The sequence below is a fragment of the Amblyomma americanum genome, chromosome 11 (genome assembly GCF_052857255.1).
Source record: "Amblyomma americanum isolate KBUSLIRL-KWMA chromosome 11, ASM5285725v1, whole genome shotgun sequence".
Classification (NCBI taxonomy): domain Eukaryota; kingdom Metazoa; phylum Arthropoda; class Arachnida; order Ixodida; family Ixodidae; genus Amblyomma; species Amblyomma americanum.
Window position 1 is genome coordinate 10,830,116 of NC_135507.1, and position 25,314 is coordinate 10,855,429.

The 25,314-nt window shown below is 45.3% G+C and overlaps 1 protein-coding gene across 5 annotated transcripts in view; it reads left to right on the top strand.

The window, feature by feature from the left end:
- LOC144110081 (uncharacterized) overlaps positions 1-19,654 on the top strand; it is a 45,044-nt gene extending 25,390 nt beyond the window's left edge. For 3 of the 5 annotated variants that reach the window (XM_077642894.1, XM_077642895.1, XM_077642896.1), the window contains exons 12-20: positions 1,993-2,110; positions 3,798-3,882; positions 4,953-5,167; positions 7,682-7,761; positions 12,360-12,402; positions 14,018-14,069; positions 16,281-16,358; positions 17,512-17,622; positions 19,122-19,654. In XM_077642894.1, coding sequence (XP_077499020.1) covers positions 1,993-2,110; positions 3,798-3,882; positions 4,953-5,167; positions 7,682-7,761; positions 12,360-12,402; positions 14,018-14,069; positions 16,281-16,358; positions 17,512-17,622; positions 19,122-19,208 — 869 coding nt within the window. In that variant the 3' untranslated portion in view covers positions 19,209-19,654. Of the gene's footprint in view, positions 1-1,992; positions 2,111-3,797; positions 3,883-4,952; positions 6,710-7,681; positions 7,762-12,359; positions 12,404-14,017; positions 14,070-16,280; positions 16,359-17,511; positions 17,623-19,121 lie in introns of those variants that run through there. The other 2 variants (XR_013309695.1, XR_013309696.1) reach the window with 2 other exon arrangements.
- Positions 19,655-25,314: the final 5,660 nt, after the last annotated feature.

Below are 25,314 nucleotides of genomic sequence, written 5' to 3' on the forward strand. Positions count from 1 at the left end.
TGCAGCCAACTTTGGCTGGACGTTATGAGCAGTGCAATTGTCAAGGATAAGCACAACTCGCCGCTTCTCTGCCACCATATCCTCGTCAAACTTGCAAAGCCAGCTCGTAAACATTTCTTGCGTCATCCACGCTTTTTTGTTTGCTTTGTACATCACTGGCAGGTACTCTCGCGTTTTGAAGCAATGCGGCCTCGCCGATTTTCCAATGACAAACAGGCGATGCTTGTCGCTGCCGTCCATATTTGCGCTAAACAGCACAGTTATGCACTCCTTTGAAGACTTCCGGCCAGAGCAGGGTTCGCCTCTCAGCGCGGGAGTGTAGTTCGGCAGTAGGTTATAAAATATGCCAGCTTTGTCGGAATTGTATATCTCCCTGTCAGCATATGTCGACAGCTTGGATTCTAAATTTTCTAAATTTCTAAAGCGCAGCCAGACTGTGATGGACTCGTCGTTCACTTCTCCACTTTCGCCGCACTCAACTTTGCAGCTGATGCCATGATGGTCATTGAACCGTTTTATCGATCCATTAAGTGGAATAAAGTCATCGTGGCCTAAAAGAACACCAAAGCGCCTAGCTTTTTGTTGGAGCATGGGGCCACTTACTGGTGTGCTCTGAGCCCGCACTTCTCGAAACCACCTGAAAAGTGCCGTGCCCACGTCCTCATACTGAGACGCACAAAATCTCTTTCGTGATTGCGAAGACGAATCTTTCTGCAGTTGCTGCCGCACCTTCTCTTGATTCTTGAAGATAGTCGGCACGGTTGTGTCGGATATCCCGTATTTCGCTGCAACCGTTGCCTTCTTCATTCTGCTCTCGATGTCCTTGATCACACGTTCCTTCGTTTCAAGCGATAAAGCATGCCGCTTTTTGGTGCTGCTTGAAGATGCCGCAGGCATTGCGGAAGAAGCCTGAATGCACGGCATGCGCGCACAGAAGACAACAAAGAGACTGCAGTAAAAAAAAAAAAGACGACGACGACGACTGCGCTCTGCTGCGTTGCTGGTTCTGCCCTGCACTCTGTGCAGCGCACACCCGGATTGGGCGCTGCTACCATGACGTATGTGCTTGCCTTCCCTCGGGCATCGCATCGAGGCCGCCTGCTCCTTCTCCCTCTCTCGTTTTGTGGCGCGCGTCCGCCGGTCTGTCATGCTCTCTTTTCGCTGCTGCCCGTGCCTCCGCGCATATATACTCCGCTGGTAAAACAGGGAGCGAAGCTGCGCTCTGTGCCCGAATTTCATGGTCGCGCTGCGACCTTCAATTTTCGAAAAACCGCGCTATAGCCGGTATTTTGGTTCGCGCGTCTGCGTATTAAGCAGTCGGCCTATACGTTGAGTTCTATGGCGGGAACACCGGTGGTCAAAGAAACCTGTGTTATATCTGGTTCCGAGCTAAAAGCGGTTGCGTTATAAGTGGTCTCCACTGTACCTCATTACGTGTCTCGCCGAGGTCCATCTTTTTCTCTTCATCCCAGCTGGGGTGTCAAGGGTATTTGGAGTGTGTCTGTCCCAGTGGGATTAGGTTGCTTCGCACTTTTAGTGGCCTTTAGTGGAAAGAGTGATGACAACACACCAGGAAGCATTACTTCAGTCATAGTAGCTGACAGGCTGGACATTCTTAGTCGAGTGCCACTGCATGCATGTCACACGGCAAACTTTATATTTAGATCGGCACAGGGAGGACCATTTAAAACTGCAGTGACATCGTGGAGAGCGGCAGAAACTCTAAGTAGGGTTGGCTGCTCTAGCTCTGCAAACCATTGTGCTGTTAAGGAGTTCAAGCACCTGGTCTGAATGGTGAATTTTGTTGCGTTGAGACCTGACAAATGCCCTAGTGCTGCTGTTACTAAGCATTTCATGGTAATGGCACTGGTTGCATGAGGCATTGCACCTCAAAGAGGTGTCTTCAGAACATTCGAAGGCTTCACGAGGTAACATTTGTTGTGAAGGGTTTCATGTAGAGCGCGTTTCTTCTTTTCTCTTCTGTCTGCCCAGGCTTTGCACGCTTGGCATCCGAGTCGAACCACAACTGCCCTCCAATCCAGTGGGTGCTGCCACCCGGGCTGAGTGCCAGAGCTCTGGGCGGGGTGTTCCAGGTGGACTGGATCTGCAGGTGAGACATGCGGAGTAGTGGGATGATGCGCTTGGGTGCTCATATGACAGGGATTGCGTTGGAACCGGAGAGCTTGTTTGATCCCACTTCACCCTAAGCTCTTTCTTGCATTTGACTCATTAAACCTTCGATCATCAAATTGATTTGAAAAAACTTTCCCAGATGGTCATATTACTTTTTTGCAGATTTTGAATGCACAAAGGGATTACAGATGGGAAGAAAAGGGGGCAAAAGAATTACGGACAGTATTTTGGATACAGGATCACTTAGAAGTGCATAAAGTCAGAAGAGCCATCGCTGTCAATGTCAAGAGACAAGACACCACTTTAATGCGACATTATGTGGCATCTGAACAACTCAGAACTTGGTGAACCTGGAAATAAAAGTATCCGCATGAGCGTCAGCAAACTCTGTAAATCTAGAGAGCAATAATACCCCCCCCCCCCCCCCCCCCCCCCCCCATTTTCTTGTTCTCGCCGCCTCCGCAAAGCCATATGCCTAATATATACGCTTCAGTGCTACCTCTTCCCGCATTCGGGATGAAGGACTTGGCATAGATAACTTCTGCGAACTATTTTGACTACTGTTCAAGTTTGAGCAACAAATGACACCCAAGAACAGTATGAATTCGAAACCATGCAGGTGCAGTGTGCCAACCCGCAGCAGCCCCGCCATATATGAGGCTCTCTTCTCTTTTAGCTTGAATTGCATTTTGTTTGAACAAGTTTTCGGTCTCCCTTGTAGTTTGAATTAACAAAGTTCCAGTGTACACATTATACTATAGCGGCATGGGTATTGGCAGCAAGTGCAAACGAGGTTATGATGTATCTAAAATTTCAGGTGCTCTTATATATTGCCTCTGTGGGCCATGTCATGGTGCTACAATGAAGTCCTAATAATCAAGCATGTCCAAAAAATTGGGGGTCCGAATTTTTGGTTGGCAACTGTATTTCTTATTCGTTGTTATACAGGTTTAATATTTTGTTCTGTGAAGGTGGCTAAATTTCATTCACCTTAATTAGCCATTATCGTTTCAGTGCCCTTTGGTTATGCTTTTTAACTTAAAGAAACCCTGAAATGATTTTCGTCATATTCTTCTGAAACAGTCCTGCAAAGGTGGCCATTATGAGCATTTGAGTCAGATTTAAAAGCTATGCGTCGACGCTTTAATTTATAAATAATTTCTAAAAATTGGTGCTCGCGGTAGCTTACAACCGATTAGGGCGACACCTCACTGTGTATCTACTACCGCGATGATGTCAGTGTGCAGTCTGGGCGAGCCTTCTCATTGGACGCGCCCAGGGGGTCTGGGCGGGATGGGGCTAGATGGGATGCGGAGGGGTGGACTCCCAACCTGTTTCCTTTTTTTTTATATTGCGTCAATGTATATGAGTTGAGGGGGTGCGAGGGGGACATCGTTTTTAATCGCGGGCATCTTCGGTGTTAATGAAGCAGTGCGGTGAAGAGTGATGGAACACAGGTCGCTCATGTGCTTGTCCTGACCTCAGTATGTACGATTTCAAGGTCCCTTTAACAAACATGCCGCAGGGTGAATGAAGCAAACTAAAGGGGCCACTGTTCATGGAACTTGTTGTCTATTTTTTTCTGCCTGTTTGACTGTCTGTATGCATGCACATGTGCAAGAGACAGGGCAGTTCTGAAATTCCTTATGCTTTTCTCACTTCAGGCGTGAGCTTCCCTTCACTAAGACTGCTCATTTGTACAACCCATGGAATGATGGAAAACAAGTCAAGATAGGCCGTGACGGACAGGTAATTTATTAGAGGCTTTCTCTGTGGTTGCAGTGCTTTTTATAAAACCGCTGCTTTTAGGTGCTCTACCCGGCTGTCGTGATTGTCTGTCAAGTTTTTTTTTTTTTGCCTTTGTTGACTGCATGTTCGATTTCAGGCATGGACCTGGCTCAGAAGCCTTCTCCTATTATGTCTCTTTTGGCTTCCTTTCCCTCATTAACTCTCCTTATCTCAGAAGAAATGGCATTTTTTCTCCAAGAACTATTGGTTTAAAATTTCAGGCACTACATCAAAATGAAGCTAATTAAACAGATTTTAATAATATCAGTTTTTGTTTTACAACAAAATTTTATTTGCGAATTCAAGGTTTTCAGATTAAAACTTCGATATAACAAACAATTATATTGCGAGGTATTGGCTATATCGAACTTTTCTTAAATATTTTTGATGAACACGCAATTTTTAGTTTATGTATTGAATGCGGTTGACCCTAAAATGGATGCTATACTATCGAACTTATTAGCGCCAAGCAGTGCCCACTGGCACTCCTCTCTCAGGCAGTTATGATTACAGTAGAACCCCTTTGATACGGTTTTCAAGGAAGTTTGGGGAAAAAGGATATGCTAGCCGAGAAACGTAGTAGCCGGGAATCGCGCGTGAATAAAAGGTAGATTGGTGCCTGCTGTGGTTATTTGCATCATTAAGCTGCAGGCGACGCGAAAAACACAGATGACGGGAACATGCCTTGGAGCCAACCCGCGCAACTGCATCTTCTGCAGCGCAGCCCATGCACCGTTTGACGTGAAATAGTTGTGTTTTTAACTTTTCACGCCTTCAGTCGTCCGCTCTCACAGTGCAGCGGTGATGGAACTGGACCAAAAGCTGCAGGAAGAGCAACAATGCAGCACCTGGGAATGTAACAGCGGGGTTCTATTGTATCTGTTTGTACACTTGATACTAGTAGTCTTTGTAAGCTCAGAAAAGCTTAGAACAGGGATGCTATAGCATTGGCTGCAGCAGAAATTTACGTGCTGCTGTTGCACTGTGCTCCCACCCTCATTTCTGTTTATTCTCCTTTGCACTTGCAACAGGAAATTGAGCCCCGAGTTGCCGAAGAGCTGTGCCGGCTGTTCCCCGCGGATGAGCTCATCGATCTCCGTGGCATCCTGCACCGCAGCGGGCGCTCCTCGCGCCGCAGCCGCACACACCACCGCCGCTCTCCGTCGCGCCGCTCCATCTCTTCCTCCCGTCATCGGCGCCACCATCGCTCCAGCGGAGGGGACGAAGCTCGCCTGCGCCTGGCGAGGTTAGGCCCAACGGCGGGACGCTTGTTGCCGTGGCTGTGGTGCCAGACTGTGTTCAACCTGTGCCGTGGGACTCTGGAGGGTGGCTGAGCATTTATCGCAAGGCTGCCGCCAGTTTGGATTGGGCAGTGCATGTGCAAAGCACTTGTGCATGGGCAGTTGCGGCGGTGACTTCCGCTGTGTTGAACGGCTGCCGAAGGAAAGGCGTTAAAAGAATGCTACCAAGGCACAGGCGACAAGAGGCCAGTCGGTGGCAAGATGCCGGCCTCATAACAATCTGTCTAGCCTGCCTGAACTTTAACTTGAGCAGTGTACTTGCAGATAGAATATGAGGGGTGTAATGAGGGTAAATCTGGGAAAGCTGGTTTCAGTATCGGCAGAACCGCAGTTCTTTATGATCTATGTCTGCAGAGGAACCGTCTCTTTAATCTTAGGCCGAGATTTAGCATGACTAATTCTCTTAGTTGGGAGCAGTGCAGCTTAGGTCATTCTTATTGTACCAGACTCTGTTCTCTACAAAGATTGTGGATGATGAGGCGAGATTTTAGAAGGCCTGTATAACTAGCATCTACAGCCGCCACAAATAATAATCAATTTAGGCTTCTACAGTCAACAAGGGGCTGAGTTTACCACGTAGTTAGTTGTTCCTCTGCCTAAAACTGATTGGTGCTCTTTATCCACATTGTACTAGGATGAGCGCAGGACATGAGATGTCAACCGCTCATGCGATGCTCACCATTTGCCGTTTTTTTCCTTTTCGGCCCGTTACGCCTGGAGAGTTGGCGTGCCTCCAGTCCTGGACTGTGTTGTGATGTGAGGGAGTGCTCCCGTGACGCCGATTGTCACACAAGCCGCCTACTGCCCCCAGCTGCCGGGACTTATTACCACGGCTCGTGCTATGCCCCCGTTTGGAGATGAAGTTATCGTTGTCGAGAGAAGCAGCACTACCAGTTGCGAGGGAGGGGAGGAGGAAACAGCATATGCGAGGGCAGGGGGGGAGGGCTGTTGCATGGACTTCTTGAGGACTCGAGTGTGTTCGCCCCCCGGAGAGAGGTGGAAGCAGCTCGATCTCTGGACTCCGGCACACCAGGTGGTGTGCCCGCGATGGCAGTGCAAGGATTGTGAATGCGCGCGCCTCTTTTAAGTGAGGACGTCAGGAGCAAAACTGTTGGGTGCGGTGGAAATTTTTTTTTGTTTTTGAGATTTTTTTTGGGAGGGTTGGGAGGATCAGTAGTGATTGCCAGTAGCAAGCGTGAAGAATTTGTGTTGTGTGATGTGTACGTGGAAGGAAAGGAGAAAGAGGTGCACTCGTTTGGACTTTTTCGGAGGGTGGCGTTCTCGCCCAGCCGACAGCCAACCTCTGTCAGCCCGCCAGAAGGCTGGAGAGAAGGAAAAGGTGCCTCCTCCTCCCTTTCTCTCGTTGCCCTCCTGCTGCTGGAACTGTTTATGCCCGTGCTGCCCCCTATGGGACACTCAGTCGGTGATGTGTGCGCGAAGTGAGACGTCAAAACGTGCGGGACGTTACGCAGGTCGCTTGGCGGTAGGTGCGTGATTTCTGTACCTTGCTTCATTATTGGCACTTCTATCACACACTTCTTTTTTTATTTGCTCTTCTGAGGTTTTAAAGGTATGTAACTGGGGCTCCCTTTGATTTGTACAAACAAGTGGGGCATCGTATAGGCTTGAGTCGCTATTAGCGTAGTGGTCCGAAGCCACAAACGGACGTGCTAAAGAGGCTCTAGCATTTTCTGAATAACGATTTGGTCACTAGTGTCTCGTTATAATTCGAAGTTACATTAAAATTGAATTGCAGTGTTGAACAAATTTGCAGTTGTTTGACAGGTCTGTGCTTGCGAGTTTAATGAAGCACTTAATATTGCGTCAATGACAAGGCTAGCTTTAATTTATATCAGCTTTGAAAAACTGTGACATGGTGTGTAGTGCATATAATGTTGAAGCTTCCCTTATGGTAGTTAGCCGTGAGTTTTGAACAGTACGTTTTTTCTGTTTGGTTTGGGCCATGTGGTATTAATTGGTGTTGCAAGATTTCATTTTTGGGAAGCAAAATTGTTGACCCATAGCGTTCAGAGCATTAGTGTTCTTAATCTGCCATGATGCTAGTTTTATCTCAAAGGATGTCTTGATTGAGTGCCAAGCATTATTGTCGCATTTTAGGTTAGGGCACACCCCTGCGTAGAAAACAGCTTACATTTTTACACTGATGTAGCAAGCACCTATCGCAGATGTCTTCTCTCAGTCCTTTTTTGTTCTTCCATTTGCTCTTGTCACCTCTGCTGTTTTTGCAGGTGCAACGTGAATCGCAAGTGACCACCATTTCTAGTGGCACAACGCTTGTAAGAGTCGGTTGTGTGTGACCACAGTTGGTGATCACAGTTTCAACTGTGCTGTCACACACTTGGCTTCAGTGTGACTGTCTGGGCAGGTGGCGGTGGTTTTGTATGTGTGCACGCGTACGCTTAATTGGCCTTCACTTTGCGCCCCTTACCATTTTCCAGGCTGCATAGTCGGCGGACCCGCAATAGCCATGGTTCGCACTCCCCTCGTCCAAGGCACCGCAGGGAGAGTTCCGATGATGGTAAAGTCTGAACGGCGGTTATGTCTGAACACTGGCACAGCTGAGCTGAGCCTTGGCTGCCTGAATTCTGTCTCATTTTGGACAGAGCGAATATCTTTGTTGCGTGCAGCCTTACTGCTTGCACTCGCAAGTATAATTCCTAATGCACTTTTATTTTGTGTGTGTGTGGAGAGGCTCATAATCTTTAGGACATGGCTTAAATGTGGTTCAAACATTGCTAGGTGTTGTGTTGTGAGCTGCAATTACGGTACAAGAAATCTTCCGGTGATGACACTGTGCTGTATCCAGGTCAAGTGTTGCTAAGCCGTATCCTGTAGATGCACACGAGCAGACACCTAGAAGTGCTATCATATGATATGATACCACTTCGTCTATTGTGTTGGTCGTGGGAAGACGGTAGCAGTTGGCAAAAACTCGCCAGTGGTTACCACACCTCAGTTGCGCAACATTGAGTGACAGCTGGCTGCGGTGGTGAATGCGTTGTTTGCCACACAACACAGTGGTGCCCTCTCTGCTCAGAGGCGTGTATGGCGCTAGTGCTTGTTTTCGCCACAGCGCACAGAACACTGTAAAAATCTATAGCGCAGCGAACAGTAGCATTTCCCTTTGCACCTCGGTGCTCTTTTGTGTTATGCCTACGCCGCAGAACCAAGAAACGTGCCATAACAGCTGTCACTGTAAAATTGCTTTAGTTTTGTCGCACCACTGTAAACAAGTGAGTTCAATGATCTGTCTAAACATGCACTGAAGTTGCTTCTGGAAAAAGTTCAACAGTATTGCTTGGCACAAATTCAGAAAATTTTGATTAGAACAAATAAGAGCACAATTAAAAGTGCTCGTTGCCAGTGGCTCTGTGATGCAGTGCATTAGCACTGTGTCTTTGAATGCTCAAGGCAACAGTTGGAATCTCCATCCTTGGAGCAAACTCTTCTCGTATTAAAGAAAAAAGAGCAAGAATAAATGCAAAAACCATTTATCATTTGCTGTGGGGATCTATTCCTATTTAGGGTGCATTCTGGGATGAGATGCTTTGGAGCCAGCATCAGTGTTTAAACATTTCTTTCGAAATAAACATTTCTGCATTTTTAATTTTTTTTACCAAAAATTACCAGCAAGCAAGTCGTTCACCATTTGTATTCGGTGTGTGTTACCTTTTAGGTCGCATTCTGAGATGCTTTTCAGCCAAAATTTGTATTCGGTGTGTGTTACCTTTTAGGTCGCATTCTGAGATGCTTTTCAGCCAAAATCATGCTACATGATAGCAGTTCTGGGCATATCCTGCTCCTGTGCAATTGTTGCATACGGCTTGGTAATACACAGGTGTGTTTGGGGCTCATGCGATTTCTCGTTCCTGTCACTAATTGTTGGAGAATCGTGAACAATGTCAGGTCGGAAAGGAATCACTTAATGATAGTGCAAGAGGTTTTGCCCTGTTGCTTAAACGAGATCAAAGTGGCTTAGAACAACAGCTATAAAAAGTATGCGCATGATCATTCCGTGTACACTCGAATCCCGCTTCAACAAAATTCACAGGCCAGAATGTTGCCAGATTGAACTGGATAGTTCATGAACAAGGTTTATTTTCCAAAAATCTGCCAGTTTCAGTCACTTGCAATTTTTAAATCGGCTCCTTGGTGCGATTTACTTCGTATGTCTCTGGAAATCTCGGACAATGGACGTGGTTGTGTAATAAATGCACCTGCTATATTAGCTCTGAAAATTAATATTTTTCCGCACACGTCTTAAAACCGTTCCTACTTTCGACCGGCGAGAACATGTACTGAGACAGCGCTGCCTGAAGGCATTCCGGCGTGGACTAGGCACGAGTGCACGCGCATAACTGCACGTTGAATAGCAGTCACATGCGCCGTGAAATTGATGCTTTAGACGATGTGTTCGAAATGCCAAAGACTTTGTGCGATGCGCTATATAGAAAACCTGCGGACTGTCGTTCTGTTGAGTCTCCGCCTAGAACCACTGTCACACGCAGCGCAGTGCCTGGTCTGTGCATGCTGGATCGTTGTGCGCCGCTTGCTCGGTGCCGCTAGGTCTAACGTGCTCCGCAATGATGCTTCTTAAAAAGCACTTTGTAACTAACCACCACTTTTCATAAGATGTTTCACATGTTCACCGGTTTCCATTGACACGATAGCTTCACTCTGAAATGAAAGCTTCCGTTGTGCCTTTCACAGGGAAGCGAGCGAAAAAGCCGTAAGCCACCTTGCACCAACGACTGCGGTTCGCAACTGTGGAGTCCGAGCCATCAGAAAAACCGTTGCAAGCACTCGTGCACCGCATTGCATCTTTATGTGCACATGTCTGCTCATATTTATTCAGATTCCGCTGGGAATGTAGCGCAGCTACTGAAAGTGCAAACTCTCTTTGGCAGTCACTTTTGTTGAAACCTAACGATATATATGGGCATACGTGGATGTGTCGAAAAAAAAAAAAGAGATCAACTACCTACTCTGAAAAATTTTGTTGAAACGGAGCGTTGCTTCGTAAATGTTTGTTGTGGGGTGAAATAATTGCATTGCCTTGTCTGGCTTGCTGACCAGGAATCGAAATTTCGCTGTCGTGCCATTCGTTGTGGTGGGGTTTGACTGTACTATGTGTGGCAAATCTGAAAAGACAATTCGCCTTATTTATGCAGCCACTTTGCACATGCACGTCTCTCCTCACTCCATGGGTTGAAAACAAGCCACCTGCTGCTTCTGCACATGCACAGCACACACTATCGACAAGTGCCCACAGCAGATGGCAACTTCTTTGAGGGCCGCCCCTGCCACTTCGCAAGCACAGTTGGTGCCTGAACCTTATCACTTTTGCAGCGCCCACATGCATTTGTTTTACACCAGTTTCCTGGATAGCGAGCACGCAAATTTTCGTGCACTCCACACGTGGCGTTCACACCTTGTTTTTGAAAAAGGTTGATTGAAAATCAACCTTTTTTACAGTCAACATTAATGTTTGTATGCCAGCAAGATCATCTCTGAAGCACTAGACCTCAGGGATAACAAAGTTGATATTAGTGTACTGTTGGCAGGGGTCAGTGTAGAAACTGCAGGGAGAGTGGTGGCTTAAAACCCATGGAGTGCCTTATGGGTAGGTTTTTAGGAGTTAATAAATTCATTATAGCCCAAAAAAGGTTGGAATTTTTATATTAGAATGTGCAAATTTTATTGTAATACTTGTCAAAAATTGCACTTGTTGTTAGGCTTGTACAAGTGCATCTAGCTCTTCTGAGCAATAATTTAGCAGGTATGGTGACCTGGGTGCCTGCTATGCTCAAATCTCATGATAGTTTAGGTCCGAAATCAAATTCTTAGCTTGTTTCTCACTTCTGTTGCTTGGCCGGCACTACAATGGCTTCTAATAACGGTACTACTGTCCTTACATTACTGAAGCTGGCATTCGTGGGAGATATATTGAGACAGGTGTCCAGTCCTTGTCCAGTGGCACAGGCTGGGACGCTTTTAAAAAATTTTTTTTCTTAGTCCCAAAATAATTTTTGTCCAGTCCTTGTGTACTAGTATGAAAAATGCATTCACATTCAAATACAACAGTTCTTGACTCTTGGTATATAAATCTCAAAGGGGATTGAAAGTAATAGTGTGTAATTTTTTTCAAGTTTTTTTAATGCACCTGATGTTGATGGGACAAAAGCGTGAATTGAATTCGAATAAGCCGTAAATTTGAATTGAGGCTCTGTTTTACCAAGCTGAGTACTGTTTTTATTCTGTTGCCTGAGCCCATTTTTAAGCTTAGCAAAGGTGGCAGGAAAGAAAGGGAAAAGTGCAAAAACATTGCTGATGGTATTTTTCACTGTGAAAGACAAATATTAGTTTGTGTAACTCGGTGATTTAGGTTTTTATAGCTGCTAACACAAGCCTTGATCCTGGTTGTGCCATGGTTTTGCCACGAAAAACTGGTCGTGCCATGTGCCTGGAGCTTGAACTGGATTTTTTGTAGGTATTCGTGAAGAAGGGAAAGTCCTGACGCCCTTCACATTAACCATGTAGACATCACTTGTGCATCCGAATTATAGCACTGGCTATGGTACCATGTACTCTTAATTTGAAGCTATCTTGAGATGCTCTCGTCTGTGGTGAATTGCAAGTGTCATCACCAGGCCCGCCTTTCTGACACCATTATTGCAGCGTAAAAATTGTTTGCCACTTCAGTTTCCTGGCTGCCGCAAGCATTCCTAGGTGCTCACATTGGTTTATGCATATTTTACGCCCATGTGCCATGCAATGTCAGTGCACGTTAAACCACCCCAGATGGTCTGAATTAATCTGGAGCCCTCCACTATGGTGTCCCTCAAAGCCCATGTCTTGCTTCGGTGCGTTAAATCCCAGAGCTCAGATTTCTAGGTGCTTACTGAGTTTGCCAACAACAGTTTTTTTTCTTGATGCAAAGATAAAAGCTTGATAAGAAAACTTGACGAAACAAAAAGGAAAGACTAGATTTTGACTGCATGAACGCATGGTAGCAAGAAGCTGTTTTTTTTTTTGTGCGTTCTCATCTCTGTGGGCATTGGAATGTTAACCAACTTCACTTGCCACTGCTGTCTTGTATTCTTCTGCACTGCTTAGGTTATCGACTGGCTCGTCGTGGGAGATATGGACCCGATCATGAGTTAGTATTTGGCATGTTCGTGCCATTGTTCTTATTCCGCTATGTTCGATTTGAACATGCACATAACAAGATGGGTAGCAGGAAGAATGGCCGCACAAATCTGTTTGGGGCCCTCTGTATAGCATTTTATTTATTTTTGTTTATGTGCCCAGTGAGGTGACTGAGTGAGTGAAAACTGCTGTCTGTTGGGCAGAAAAGGGAGGGCAGACAAGTTACAAGTATAACATGAATACCAAAAATGACGAATTTGTTAACCATGTGTACATAACTGAAGCATCATCATTAGGCGCTGCCAACGTAATGCAGTTCTTAAGTTAAAACACAGTTCACAAAGCAAAAAGTGTTTCAACATAGTGTAATAATTAAGGTCAATGTTGATGCTCATTACATGTTTATATATATGCAGATTTGCATGCATAAATGATACGAAACTGCTTATGCTATGCTATTAAAGTTGCGGCTGTTTTGTGCCAAAGGTTCATACTGAATTTAATGCCTCTGACTTGCTTCCATGCCACGTTTCAGTAGAACCTGTGCAGCATTGTTAGGCTGAAAGATGATCAGAATTGTAATTGGAGTTCAAAAACAAGATTTATATTTGTACTGAAAAACTGGTTTAGCTTTGAAGCCAGAATAGGACAGACTGAAACTAGGACAGACTAGACAGAATAGGACAGACTAAATGCGCATTCATATGTGCAGGTAAAGTGCAGTGTCAAAGCCAGCAGTGGATTGAACTAGTTTTCGGGGTTGTACCAAACTGCTAGCGTACTGTGTCACATTGGGAGTTTTCGAAATAAGTAGAATGCAAGTAGAATTTTGCCTCCCTCCTTGAGTGAACCCCAAATTGCAGAGCATTTGGAATTATGCATCCCCTTTCTATTGAGGCAGAAGTACTGGTTTGGCATGTTGGTTCAAACTTTTTGTAGATTGCCAAAATCGAGACATCGAAGTAATTCTTACCTTCGGATCTTTATGGCTGACTGTGGTGACAGCTTTAGCAGACCAGATGAGTTTTTTAAATGCACGTAATGAGTATTAACACTTTGTTTATTAGAGTGTTAGCAGAGCATATTTGTGCATCTGCTTCTCTCAGTGGCGAAGAGGTGTGCTAATGCGCATGTGCTGAATGCTCAGCCCTGAGCACTGCTATAAAAATGCCATGCTATAACTGTCTACTACTGAAAATTGCATGACGGAGACCCCGGGTCTTTAATGGCACCAGCTATAAAAAGTTTCCTTATTCATTGCAACGAAGCAGTGTAAAAGGACTGATGCAAGAAACAGCCAAACAGTGAACACTGTGCTCTTAGCAAAGTGTGTGTATTAAATAATGCACAAAAAATGTTCTCAGGTGAACCACAAATGCTGCATGCTTTACCGGTAGAGAGATTCCTCATCGATTAGAAAAATGGCCGAAGGATTGCTTGCAAGTTTGCACATTTGACAGTGTGGAATGTCTTGACTGTCTCGCATGTATATTAGTGCCTAGAGAGAACAGAAGTGCTTGAAAAGGGTGTTTGCCCTCTTGTTATGGTCATTATGCCATTGATGCCTGAACAAACTACACTGGAGTCTCTATTATCGTGCTTAAATACTTGACCATTCTTCACAGGATGCCCATGGAAAGGTACCCCGTCAGGCGAGAGCCGCCGTCTCTGAATGGGGTAGGTACACATCAGTGCAATTTCATCTTCGCCTGTGTAGGTCCCAGATGTTAATTTTGGACTTGGGACCTGTACAAGGGTTTTATTATTTTTCAAGCCACCTGCAGCCGCTGTGGATTAATTATAGATTCTTCAGTAACTTGAGCCCTTCATAGTTTGTGCAGTGACATTACATTTTTGTTTTTGCTTTGAAACTAAATTAAATATTATATAAAAAAGAAACTGCAAATGGTGCATGTGTTGTGTCCTCTCCAAGCTGGTATTTCCACAATTCAGCAAGGAACTGAAATTAGTTGTTTGTGATGATTGACCATTACAGTGGTAGAATAGTAAGAACTGAGTGATAAATAGATTTGTCATTCATTGCGTTCTGTTTACTTGGCCTGTATGAGGATTCATTCTTGCATTGATGGCATAATTCAATAAGGACATTGTTACTACTGTTCATGCAAATTTTGATGTCTCTAAATAAACCCTGCTTTTCAATGAAATGAAGAAATTAATGCATTTATTGTGTGCTGTAGTGAAAGAAAGTTTTTTTTGTTTTCTAAAACACCTACATTTCTATCATTTTACCATGCTTGTCAAACAGCTCTCATAATTCCCATGCAGGACTTGGTTTTGGTTTTCTTGTAATGCAGAAGACTTTGTGTTAACTTCAGAAAAGTTGATAAATTGCTTGTGGATGTAATGGGTTTCGTATATTAGGAAAGTGTGTTGCAGTTATCTATGAAATATATGCAGTTTCTAGCTACCTTCATCAATTTGGAAGATTTCCACACATGTGAGCCTTTGTGCCCATGGTGGGGAATTGGCTTCTATCATGTGATGATCAGTAGTTTACCATTTCTGGTTGGTGCTACTGTAAAGCACAGTTAAGTGAAAAAGCATGGACTAAACCAGACCATTAGTTCCACATGGATTGTCATTTTATTGAGTTTCTTGCACTATTGTCATGCTTTGCACTGTTTCTTATTGTTTGGTTGGCTTTTCTTTGTGTATATAGAAATTGATCTGGGAGATGCACTTGCAAGTATGACTGGAACGCTTCTTTTATCAGATATCCATTTTGTGATAATGGCTACTTAGATTGCATGTGCCAAGGAGCTTGCAGTCCTCTGTAACCTCTTTGCAAAGGCTTCTTGACTAAGAATTTGTTTGTTATAGTTATGTCTTAACTTCCACATACTGTTAGCTCTATGCTATTCAATACACTTGAGTCAGTTTTGTTCAAGCAAAAATGCTGTGAAAGCTTGGGTAAACATTGTGGGTCAAGTTCATATGGCAGTTTGCAAGAACATAATGCAATAATATGGGTGTATGTAATGATTTGTGTGTATAAGTAAGTGAAATTTGCATAACTTATGCAGTATAGCCAGAAATGTGGCTGTTGTGTGTGATCATTTTCACTGACTGTGTAGCATCGTATGAAAGCAGTGTTTTCGAAATCTTAATGAAGGCCTTGGTGGCGTTTACTTCTTCCGATTTTAAGCAATGCTATTTTGATATTTTTATGGCATCTACAGTTTGGTAACATTTCTGTGTGTTTATCGTGTACATGGATCCTTAAGCCATCTGCATTGGTGTTGATGGACGAAGGCTACATGTGTGGGCAAAATTTGTGGAGCGAGTCCATCGGTATGAAGACATTTAGGGGAAGCAGCATGATCAATCTTTTGCCACTGGCAGTGTGGCTCAGTCTTATAAAATAAGCTGTTTTCACACACCTCGCTTCATATTAAACACAGAGGGCAGACAACCAGAGATGGGCCGTGGTATTTCTTAACAATGAATTTGAAAGTTGTGCTGTGTGAAGTGTCTTTCTGTGCTGCTGTCACAAAGGCTGTGCTACCGTGGCATCAGCTTACTTGCTCACCTGTACTACAGCTTAAAAGTGTACAAAATAGCACTTTTTTGCACTGTAATTGGTTCACACCCTTCAAGTACTCCAAACTGCATTTAAAATTGTGATTTTCATGTTTGCACTTATGTACGTGTCTGCCTCTTACTCGTGTAGTTAGTTTGTTATGCAGTACTGGCAAAGTAACAGCTTGCACAGTAAATTTGAAGGTGAGAAAATGATATCGAAGAGCTCGATGGTGTTGGTGGTTAATTGGACAGACCGGACTGCTGAACAGTTGCCACCAAGGTCTGTTTGTTTTTGATGAGTTCAGAATGCTTTGTCAGTTATGAAAATTATTTTACCCTCAGGCTTACCAAGACTACCTCAGGGAGTACCACCACCATCATCAGAGGCCACCTTTGCCGCCAATGCACTATGGTCCACCGGTGGGTCTTCCTTTTTAGCACTTGGCAGCTGCTGCGGAAATTTATAATTAATAATAAGCAAATTAACAGACTGTACACGTCATGACTGGAAAAACGTTAGACACGACGAGCCTTACCAATCACCAACTAATCCAACTTGATGCTTACCAACGTGCTGCTCAGTTTATACTGTACTTACTTGCATAATGAACCTAATTTTTTTTCACAGAAAAGTTGACATCAATTTGGGGGTATGGTTCATTATGCAGGAAAAAAATTGACAGATTTTTTTTTGCAAGAGTCAAAATTTCAATCATACATCCGCCCGCCCACCCGCTTGCTCACCATCTCATTCATCCATCATCAACAAAAGCACGCAGTCAGCCATGTTGTGTCATCAGTGTTTAGCATCACTCACTTCGAAAGGTGTTTGCTGTATCATGGCACGAGCTGACGATTTTGCGATAGTCGACGGCACAGCGAGGTGAAGCCAACATGCCGAACACCGGCCCTGAAGGTCAGATGCGTGTTTTATACTCGAGGTTAAAAACCTGCAGGATGGTTACAAGTGTGCAATGTGAATGTTTAAGCGTTAGCTGTGGTATGAGAGTCGTAAGGCATTTTCGCTTCCAATCTCGAGTTCGCCAAATCACTTGGGGTCTGAAGGTCCTGCTTCCTCCATAGTATTTTAGTGCAGAGGATGTTTTATAGCTTCAGGTTAAAACTGCTGTGCTAGCTCGCCGACTTTCTAAGCATACACTGCCGTAGCTGGGCACACAGCAGCATACCAAGCAAGCCACCACCGGCGGCACTGCTATTAAGGGCATACAGCATCTTTGCACTGTGCCAAGCTCCGCCAAGTGTGCCACTCTCACAGGTGCCCTCATCAAAAGATGAACACACCACGATGTTATTGGCACGTGGCATCTTGGCGTGTCGCCAAGATCTGCGCTGCAGACTGCTTGGAACTGAGGAACGTGCTTAGAAAAGCAAACTCCTAAAAAAAAAGAACTCAAAAATTCTCACCGGCAAGTGGCGAGTGTGAGTCAGTCCATTACGCAAGTAAATGCTGCAATCAGTTTGCATGCTATGAGTGTGATAGGACTTCAGCAGTCTCCTACTGACCATCCCATACTGTGAGAAACTGCTGGTTTGACTTATATTATTTCCATAGCCTCCTTTCCCGATGGATGCCATGGCCTATCATTATGACCGCACCATTCACCACATTGAGTACAACCATGGAGTCTCCTCACGACCTTCAAGACCACCAGAGAAGCGATCGGTATGCATAGCGAATTCCTTTTGTTACCTTGTACAGTTAAAGTTAACTCTCTGTGATCTGAAACCAAAGAGGACCAGTTGGTCGAAGTTTTCTGGAGCCCTCGCCACCGCATCCCCATAGCCTCAGTTGCTTTGTGACGTTAAGCCCCGTAAACCATAAACCATGTTCACACCTATTAGGCACATTACAAATTACTGTAGACTCCCTTTAAGGCAAACTAGAAAGGACCAGAAAATTTGTTTGTCTTATGTCTTGTCAGAAGTTCGTGTAAACAGAAGTGCCCCTAAAATGGTAGTGCCAATTTGATAGGTGTTTCCAATTATATGTAACATGAAAATGGTGACTATAATAGCCTTTCAAAGAGAGGATAATTGCAAGTAGAGCGTTTATCGCACGGTGTATTGCACTATGCACTAAGCGGGCTAAAAACAGAGCATGAAATAAGCTTATGCTATCGTAGTTGAAAGTGGCATTGGTGTAGTTTTTTTTCCCTCCAACTCTTTTTTTTTTTTTCACACTGTATCCCAAAGTGGCCGCTATTTGTGTGTTCCAATTTTTGCTTTCCATCCTGCTCAGAGTGCTTCGAAGGTGCCCAGCAGTGTGTGTCTTTCTTTCTCTTATCCCGCTCCTTCGGCAGCATAGCTGTTACCAACGCCACGAGCAGGCATAGCATGTGTTCTGTACGCTGCAGGCAATGTGCACGGTGCTGGTATCTTGCCACCTCTGCACTGCAGTAACGCGTGTTGCGTCGCCGCTTCTGTTAACTGCTGCCCTGGAGTCATTGAGCCCAAAATCAACGAGCGGGTTCACTTCGAGCATACTTGTTTTGTAGTCTATGGGTGCAACGCTCGGCACATGATGCGTGCACGATGTTGAGACCTGTGCCAGCATAGGGGCGATGGTGCCCTGCCTTTTCTGTATTGGCAAGAGAGCTTTCCCTCAAAAAAACGTGCTCTCGCTAGATGGCTTCATTGCAGCTTTACATGAAGGTGTGCGGAAACCATCTTGTGGGGTATGCTTTCCTGTGTAGAAATCTTTTATATAATTTTTTTATATAATTTTTTCTTTCTTTAGTGCCGCGTGGATGCCCCGTGAATGGTGTTACATGGGGTCAGCATGGTTTGTGGTTGTTGTAGGGGTTCCTCTTAACTGAAGGGCACATGAAATGGTTTGTCTTAAGTGGGTTTTTTTTTTTTTACCTTGAGACCTATGGGGAACCAACCAAAAGGTCTCGCCAGTTCATTTTATCCAAGGATTCGTCTTAACCGAGTTCGTCTTAACGGGAGTCTCTGTGCCATTGGCATGAAAGATGGGAAGAATTGGTAAAAAAAAAGACTAACACAGGAGAGAGAGATTACTATGGTAGTTTAGATTTTTAATGACTGGTCCTTTTTTAGTGGCTGGGTAATTGTTTTGAATGCCTCAGTTGCAGGTCATGAGTTCCTGTTTTTACATTTGACTTATCCACTCACCGTCCTCTCTTTTCAACTCCATGACAGTATGAAATGACGGTCGACGACTTCATCAGGAGAACAGCACGCCCCCCGCCAAGCCGTGTCGAGCGCCGGTATCGCGAGCGACGGTGAATGGGCCCCCAAGTTGATCTCGCCGAAGAAGACCATTTCACATTCATCTTCTCATAGTTGTCGGCTCATTTTTATTTGTGACCGGTGTGGTTCTTGAGCCTCAAGGTCATTGTTGTCACTGCACGGAGCTCAAAAAGCTCTGCCAGTGCTGTCTGACATGACCCCATCCCCCTCCATACTTTGTACATAAAGCCCAACGTAGATGTGTCACTTGTGAAAATGAGAGACGTGCTACCCATGTGGTGTATGCATTCGCATGCTCTGAAAAAAAATGTACTGTATGTATTATCTTTTTTATGCGTTAAAGAGAACTAATGTTGGCATGTTGTGATTTGCTTTTATTTTTGTATGTTCTTCCCAAATGAACTTGTTCTCTACAACTGGTGTGTGTTTTTGAACTCTAAAGGATTGTCTCCCTTCTGTGACAATAAAAGTGTTGGAGTGCATGGTGGCTGTTCCTCACTGCATCTACTACTAATACCCCTGTCAAGTGAGCAAGTTAAGTGCACTTACGGAGGGTGTCACTCGCTATAAGTGCACTTTGTCAAATCTAAACGTCGCAAATAGAGTGTCACTCGCAGAAGAGTTCACTCCGGCTGGAGTGCGTTCACGGAACGCACTTTGTTGGCTAAATGCGTAACCTCGACAGCAGTGACATTGAAGGCACAATATGTATGGCGCTTAAGAAGTACTCGTTTATTTTACTTGCTATAACATTGTTCTTGGAAAAAATATTTTTGTTATAGCTACAAGTGAAGCAACCCAACAAAGGAACGAGACCAGATTCAACTCCGCAGCGCGTTGCTATCTTGTTGTCAAAATTCTGGATAGTCTTGGCTAATCTTGGCTTTTCTTCTGTTTAGATTTTTTTCACTGTTAGAAACTGTTAGAAAAGTTTTATTTGCGCTATCACGTCGGAGTCAATTTTTAAGTTTTTTCTTTTTCGTCGACCTCTTCAAAAATTCTGCTTATTTCGTGCCGCCATTTTTTTTTTTAGTATGAGTGCACTTTGCCTTCCCGTTTATCACTGCGTAGCCTAAAGTGTCACTTGGGAGGCTGAAGTGCACTCCCCGTTAGTGCACTTGTGCGGTTGACAGGGGTATCACTTGCCTTTGCCAGTCCAAGCAGTGGTGGTGGCCCCCCAGAATGCTTTGAGACACAGAATCTAGTCTGCAACAGGCTTTACGAGAAAAGTAACTTGAAATCATCAGAATACATTGAGATGCCTTCCCTTGGGACGGCTCTGGAGGAGTCTGAAGTGTATGCAATAGACCAGTTTCACACAACCCACTTTACATGCATGTGGAAGTATGGCAAATCGAAATAATGAAAAGAGTTTATTCACTGCTGATGTCTTGTGACTGGTTCTAGAGTGCTTTAGTCTGCTCTAATATGTCCCCGCAGGGGCATCTGTAGCGTGCAGATGTTGGTGAGTTGCGACACCACGGATACCTGAGCATCCGCAGGGACATCCCTGCAGGGGGATGATTGTGAGCAGTGCGCCACCACGGACCCGGGCACCCGCGCTTAGCCTTGCTGGCTCAGCCGTGTTCAGTGGAAAGGGGAACCCGGTGATTGAGCCGATGCCGAGTGTTTGGACCTTTAAAGGGCCACAGAAAGGGGTGTTAGAGCTTGGCTTTAAAATGCTTTCACTATGTAGAGTACAGGCCACCGAGCGCCCATGCCGCGTACGAGACGTCAAAAGCGAGCGGGAAATTTACAATACATTTTTGAAAATTCCCGCTTTTGCGCCTCGTGGCGACGCGTGGTGCCAGGCTCTCGCGCGAAACTCTGCATACGACGTCACGTCGTGGAAGTGACGTCAGCAGCCGTGGGTTATTGGTTCACAGCATCAAATTCTGTCAGACGTCGCGTGCTACCACGGCCACTTCGTGCGCGCCGCATCTGGCGGAAGTAGGGAAGGGGCCGAATGTGTGGGACCGTCGGAGGAGCGCTGCCGTTTTGGCGTTCGAGAGATGGCAAGACGCGGAAGTTCACATTTTTTTGTGCATATAACCAAGCTTCCACAAAACGTATTAAAAAAATTCTGTCTGGAGGGTACATATGAAGTGGCGTCCTTTAACATTCCAGACATATCGCAACTTTATTGAGAGCCCCTTTCTGGAGCCCTTTAAAGGGGCCCCGAAACATTTTCAGTGCATTGTTTTGCCTGTTGGTTGCATAGAATGAATTATAGTGTTGCTATTAGCATCGGTCGTACCGCGTATACTGCGGTTTTTAATATTTTAATTAGCTCGCAGAATCAAATTCGTGGCGCTGATGGTTTCGCCATACAGTGGCGGTTTTTAGCAGCGGATATGACATTCTTAGTGCGAGCTTGATGATTGGACAAGGAGTAAATATACTGAAAATTGCGTTAATATCTAAAGATACGTTCTGTCAAGTTTTTGTGTGTTATATTACATTAACAAAAACAACTTGTTTGCCCTAGATAAAAGCACTGTAAATCAAGTAAAACAAAAACACGCCACCAGAGGCACTGGCTACTTTTTGCATCGAAGGATTTTGCGCCTCTGTAAACATCCTACGACCTAGCACTAAACACTTATGGCTACTCTGTATCTGAGAGCGGCTTTGCGGAATCGATCCGATCGAGCCATTGCACTCTATAAGCGTTCGTTTCGGTCCCAAGGAAGGATGCGTTCGTTTCACATTAAGCAGGCAGTGCGCATCGTCAGCTTGTGGAGAATCTCCAGGTGGTGGCGCCAGATGGCGCCACATTCCCAACAGCGCGCGCTCCTTGCTCGCCGTGGCCAACCAGCGCGCTAGGAGCGACGGGCGATGGTTGGCGGTAAGCAGTAGCGGTACGCGCTATGCTAAATGTGTCTGATATCTTGCGCAGGCTGTCACACCGTCGCAGTATCTCGCGCTCGAGTTCGGATCCATTAGTAAGGGAACGTCACTGATCAGTGTTCCCTTCGGCGCCGTCGACGTGACGGTGAAGCATCGCTGGGTCAGCTGGGCGTGCACATGGTTGTCGTAACCATGCAAACGGCGCTGACTGCCTTGGCATGAACGAGCTACAAAGAACAGGCAACCATGGAGTGCAAACTTCCGCCACGTGCTCAGATAGGCTGTTTTGTTTGGTCGCACTAAGTGTCGTCATTGGGAGAGTGAAATGGGAAGCTGCGCGAAAATCGAGTTGAGGGCAGCATTTTGTTTGCTTGTATTCTGAAATTTCTTCATTGAATAACTCCCGTTCCTATGCATCGATTCTCGTAATTCTTTTTGAGTCAGCATCTGTGTGACATAAAGAATTCATCTGAAGCGTAACCGGCATCCGTTCAAGCGGTGTTTCGCAGCCCCTTTAAGACCCCTCGGCAGAGGCAACACACCACTTTAGCCTCAGCTTCCTGTAGACGGCACATCCAGCCTGTCCCGAACGGGGGAAATCGGCAGTTGCCTTTTCCTGTCTTCCCCGCTGTCTTTCACTTTCCTATCACTTTCTCACAACTCTCCTTTCTCCTACTCACTTCTTGGTTCTTCCCTTTTTCCTGGTGGTAAGGGTTAACCTTGTGTGGCCAACTACCCCTAGTTGCATCATATTGGGCTATAGTCGAGGTGTAAAGCTGGCGTAGACAGGACTTGCGTGCAAGTTCCTGCCCCGTTCCCTCATTGGGCTTCTTGGTGGGTGGCTGGCACCACAGCTGAAAAGTACATCCATTTCATGGCTTTTCTCACACAAAACGATCGCCCTCAAATGAGTGCGGACCGATGTAACAGCAGAATACCTGCAAAAAAGTTTTGCCTAGGTACCACGTGATACATAGTGAAGATGCAGACCAACCAGCTAGAAAATTATCTCCTTTCGTTGTTTCTAAATCTCTGACCTCGGGCCTTGGCTACAAGGTGACGAAGTTCGCCAGTGGCGACCTACTTCTCCAAATCTGCGACAAGGTGCAGTATTTAGAACTCCCCACCCTAGTGTCTTTTAAAAACATACCCGTATCCACCAGTACTCGTCGGTCATTACACACAGTGAAATGCGTAATATCCAAACATGATTTTCTCAACCTCTCCTAGCAAGAAACGGTCGAGGTCTAAAAGACCAGAACGTCACCGATGTTCATCGTATCGAAATCCGAAAAGACAAGGAAACGCCGACAGAGCACATCGTCCTAACCTTTGCCTCCAGCCAACTCCTCGCATCCATAGTAGGGTATCTTAAATGTAGGACCACATGTCCCAAATCCAGTGTCAAAGATTTGGCCATGGCTCACAGAGCTGTCGCTGCCGCCAAACTTGTGCCAAATGTGCAGCAAAAGATCATGAATCTGTGGACTGCAATGCTGCACTGCTATGCACGAATTTTGAAGGGGACCACCCCGCGTACTCGAGGTCGTGTCTGACCTATTAAGAGAGAAAGAAATAATTACGACAAAGACAAAGGAAAACATTGCATATCAAGAAGCACGAAAACGATTCCCCTCTACTTTCCAGTTCACAGCAAAACATTTCGCCGGTGTGGTGCGCAGGGGCTGCACACCACACCGGGCTCCAGCCACTGTCCAGGCAAAGCCTGAGGCTGGGCCACCCTCGCCCCTGGCAGACGCAATGAAGGCTGCCCTGCCACATCTGAAAAAGGGCCCACCAGCCCTTCAGTCGGCCGCCGCAAGACTTCCCCCAGAATGGGAGAGTCCACTAACACTGGTTCGCTGCGGGCCTCCAAAGCCTCTAGTGAGGCGATCGACGCAACACAGAACTCGCCCCCGTTACAGAGATGGCACAGCGCCGATGAACAAAAAGAAAAGACCCCAATAACGGCAGCCCAAAAACCGGCATCAAGTTTTAAACTACATTCCCAAAAATCACCCAGCATGGCGTTCCTTATACAGTGGAACTGCCGAGGACTAATAAATAACTACAGTGATACGAAATACCTCTTAAACACACTGTCCCCAGTGGCTTTATGTCTACAGGAGACCAACTGAGATCCTAAACAAAAAACATTTCGAAGTATAATGTCTTTCAGTGTGACTAAGAGCAAGCGAGTAAGCTGAGATCTGAAGGTGTTGCTATTGTCATCCATACTGGTGTTACAACCCACAAAATCAAACTTAAAACCAAATATGAAGCTGTTGCCGTCACTGTCCTTCATTTTAAAACAATTGCAATATTTTCTATATATCTTGAGCACGACCGGATATATTACCGGTCGTGGTATTAAGCCACACCTAACAGTCACACTTAATGATTTAGAATCCCTTTTAGAACAGCTGCCAGAGCCGTACCTGCTAGTCGGGGATTTTATTGACCACTATGGTTTCTGGGGAAGTGCACACAAGGATGCACGAGGTGTTTTAGCTGGTATTAATGTCTGCCTCCTAAGTGCCGGCAAAAAAACTCTGCTCTCCGAGCACGGGGAAAATGAGCTCCATAGATTTTTCATTTAGTTCACCATTTTTAGCGATCTTAAATGGGATGTAATTGACAGCCAATGCAAGATAATTTCATAAACTTCAAAAACTCCAGAGCAAGAACCTGATATATCCGCCGTAATGCCGAATAAACTTAATGGCAGGGTTATGTGTCGTCTATTAACAGCTCAACCACATCGAAACATATGTTGGAAATGGTAGAAGATAGATTTCACAGTTCTTTTTCTTCCAGCCCCTGGTATACAGACAAATTTAGAAGAATAGGCAAACATTTTGGGTTACTATTTTTCTGCAGTCTTCAGTTCATCTCGCGGCGCAGAATCATTCCTAAAATACAAAAACGCAGCTGAAAAACAGACTGCCAACAAGTGGTGGTACAAATGAATATTATAATAATTTACTTAATTACTTAAAAAACACCTTCCCTGCTTCTGTAGGTATACGTCAGTCGGAGAGATATTCAATCGCAGGGCCATGATTTGGGACGGGGAAATGGCTGCTTGGCGCCCAAGGATAGCGCAAAATATGTGTCAAGCTTTTGACAGGCTGTGTTCCATTGACCAAGTGGCACATCAGCTGCCAATCACGGAGAGCAAGGTGCATAGTGTACTGCTCAACCTCTCGAGTAATGCGAGAGAGCGCGCCTATACGACTGGCTCTGTGCGACCAGATCGACGGTACGCAAGCCCAGACTGCCCGTTCGCTTT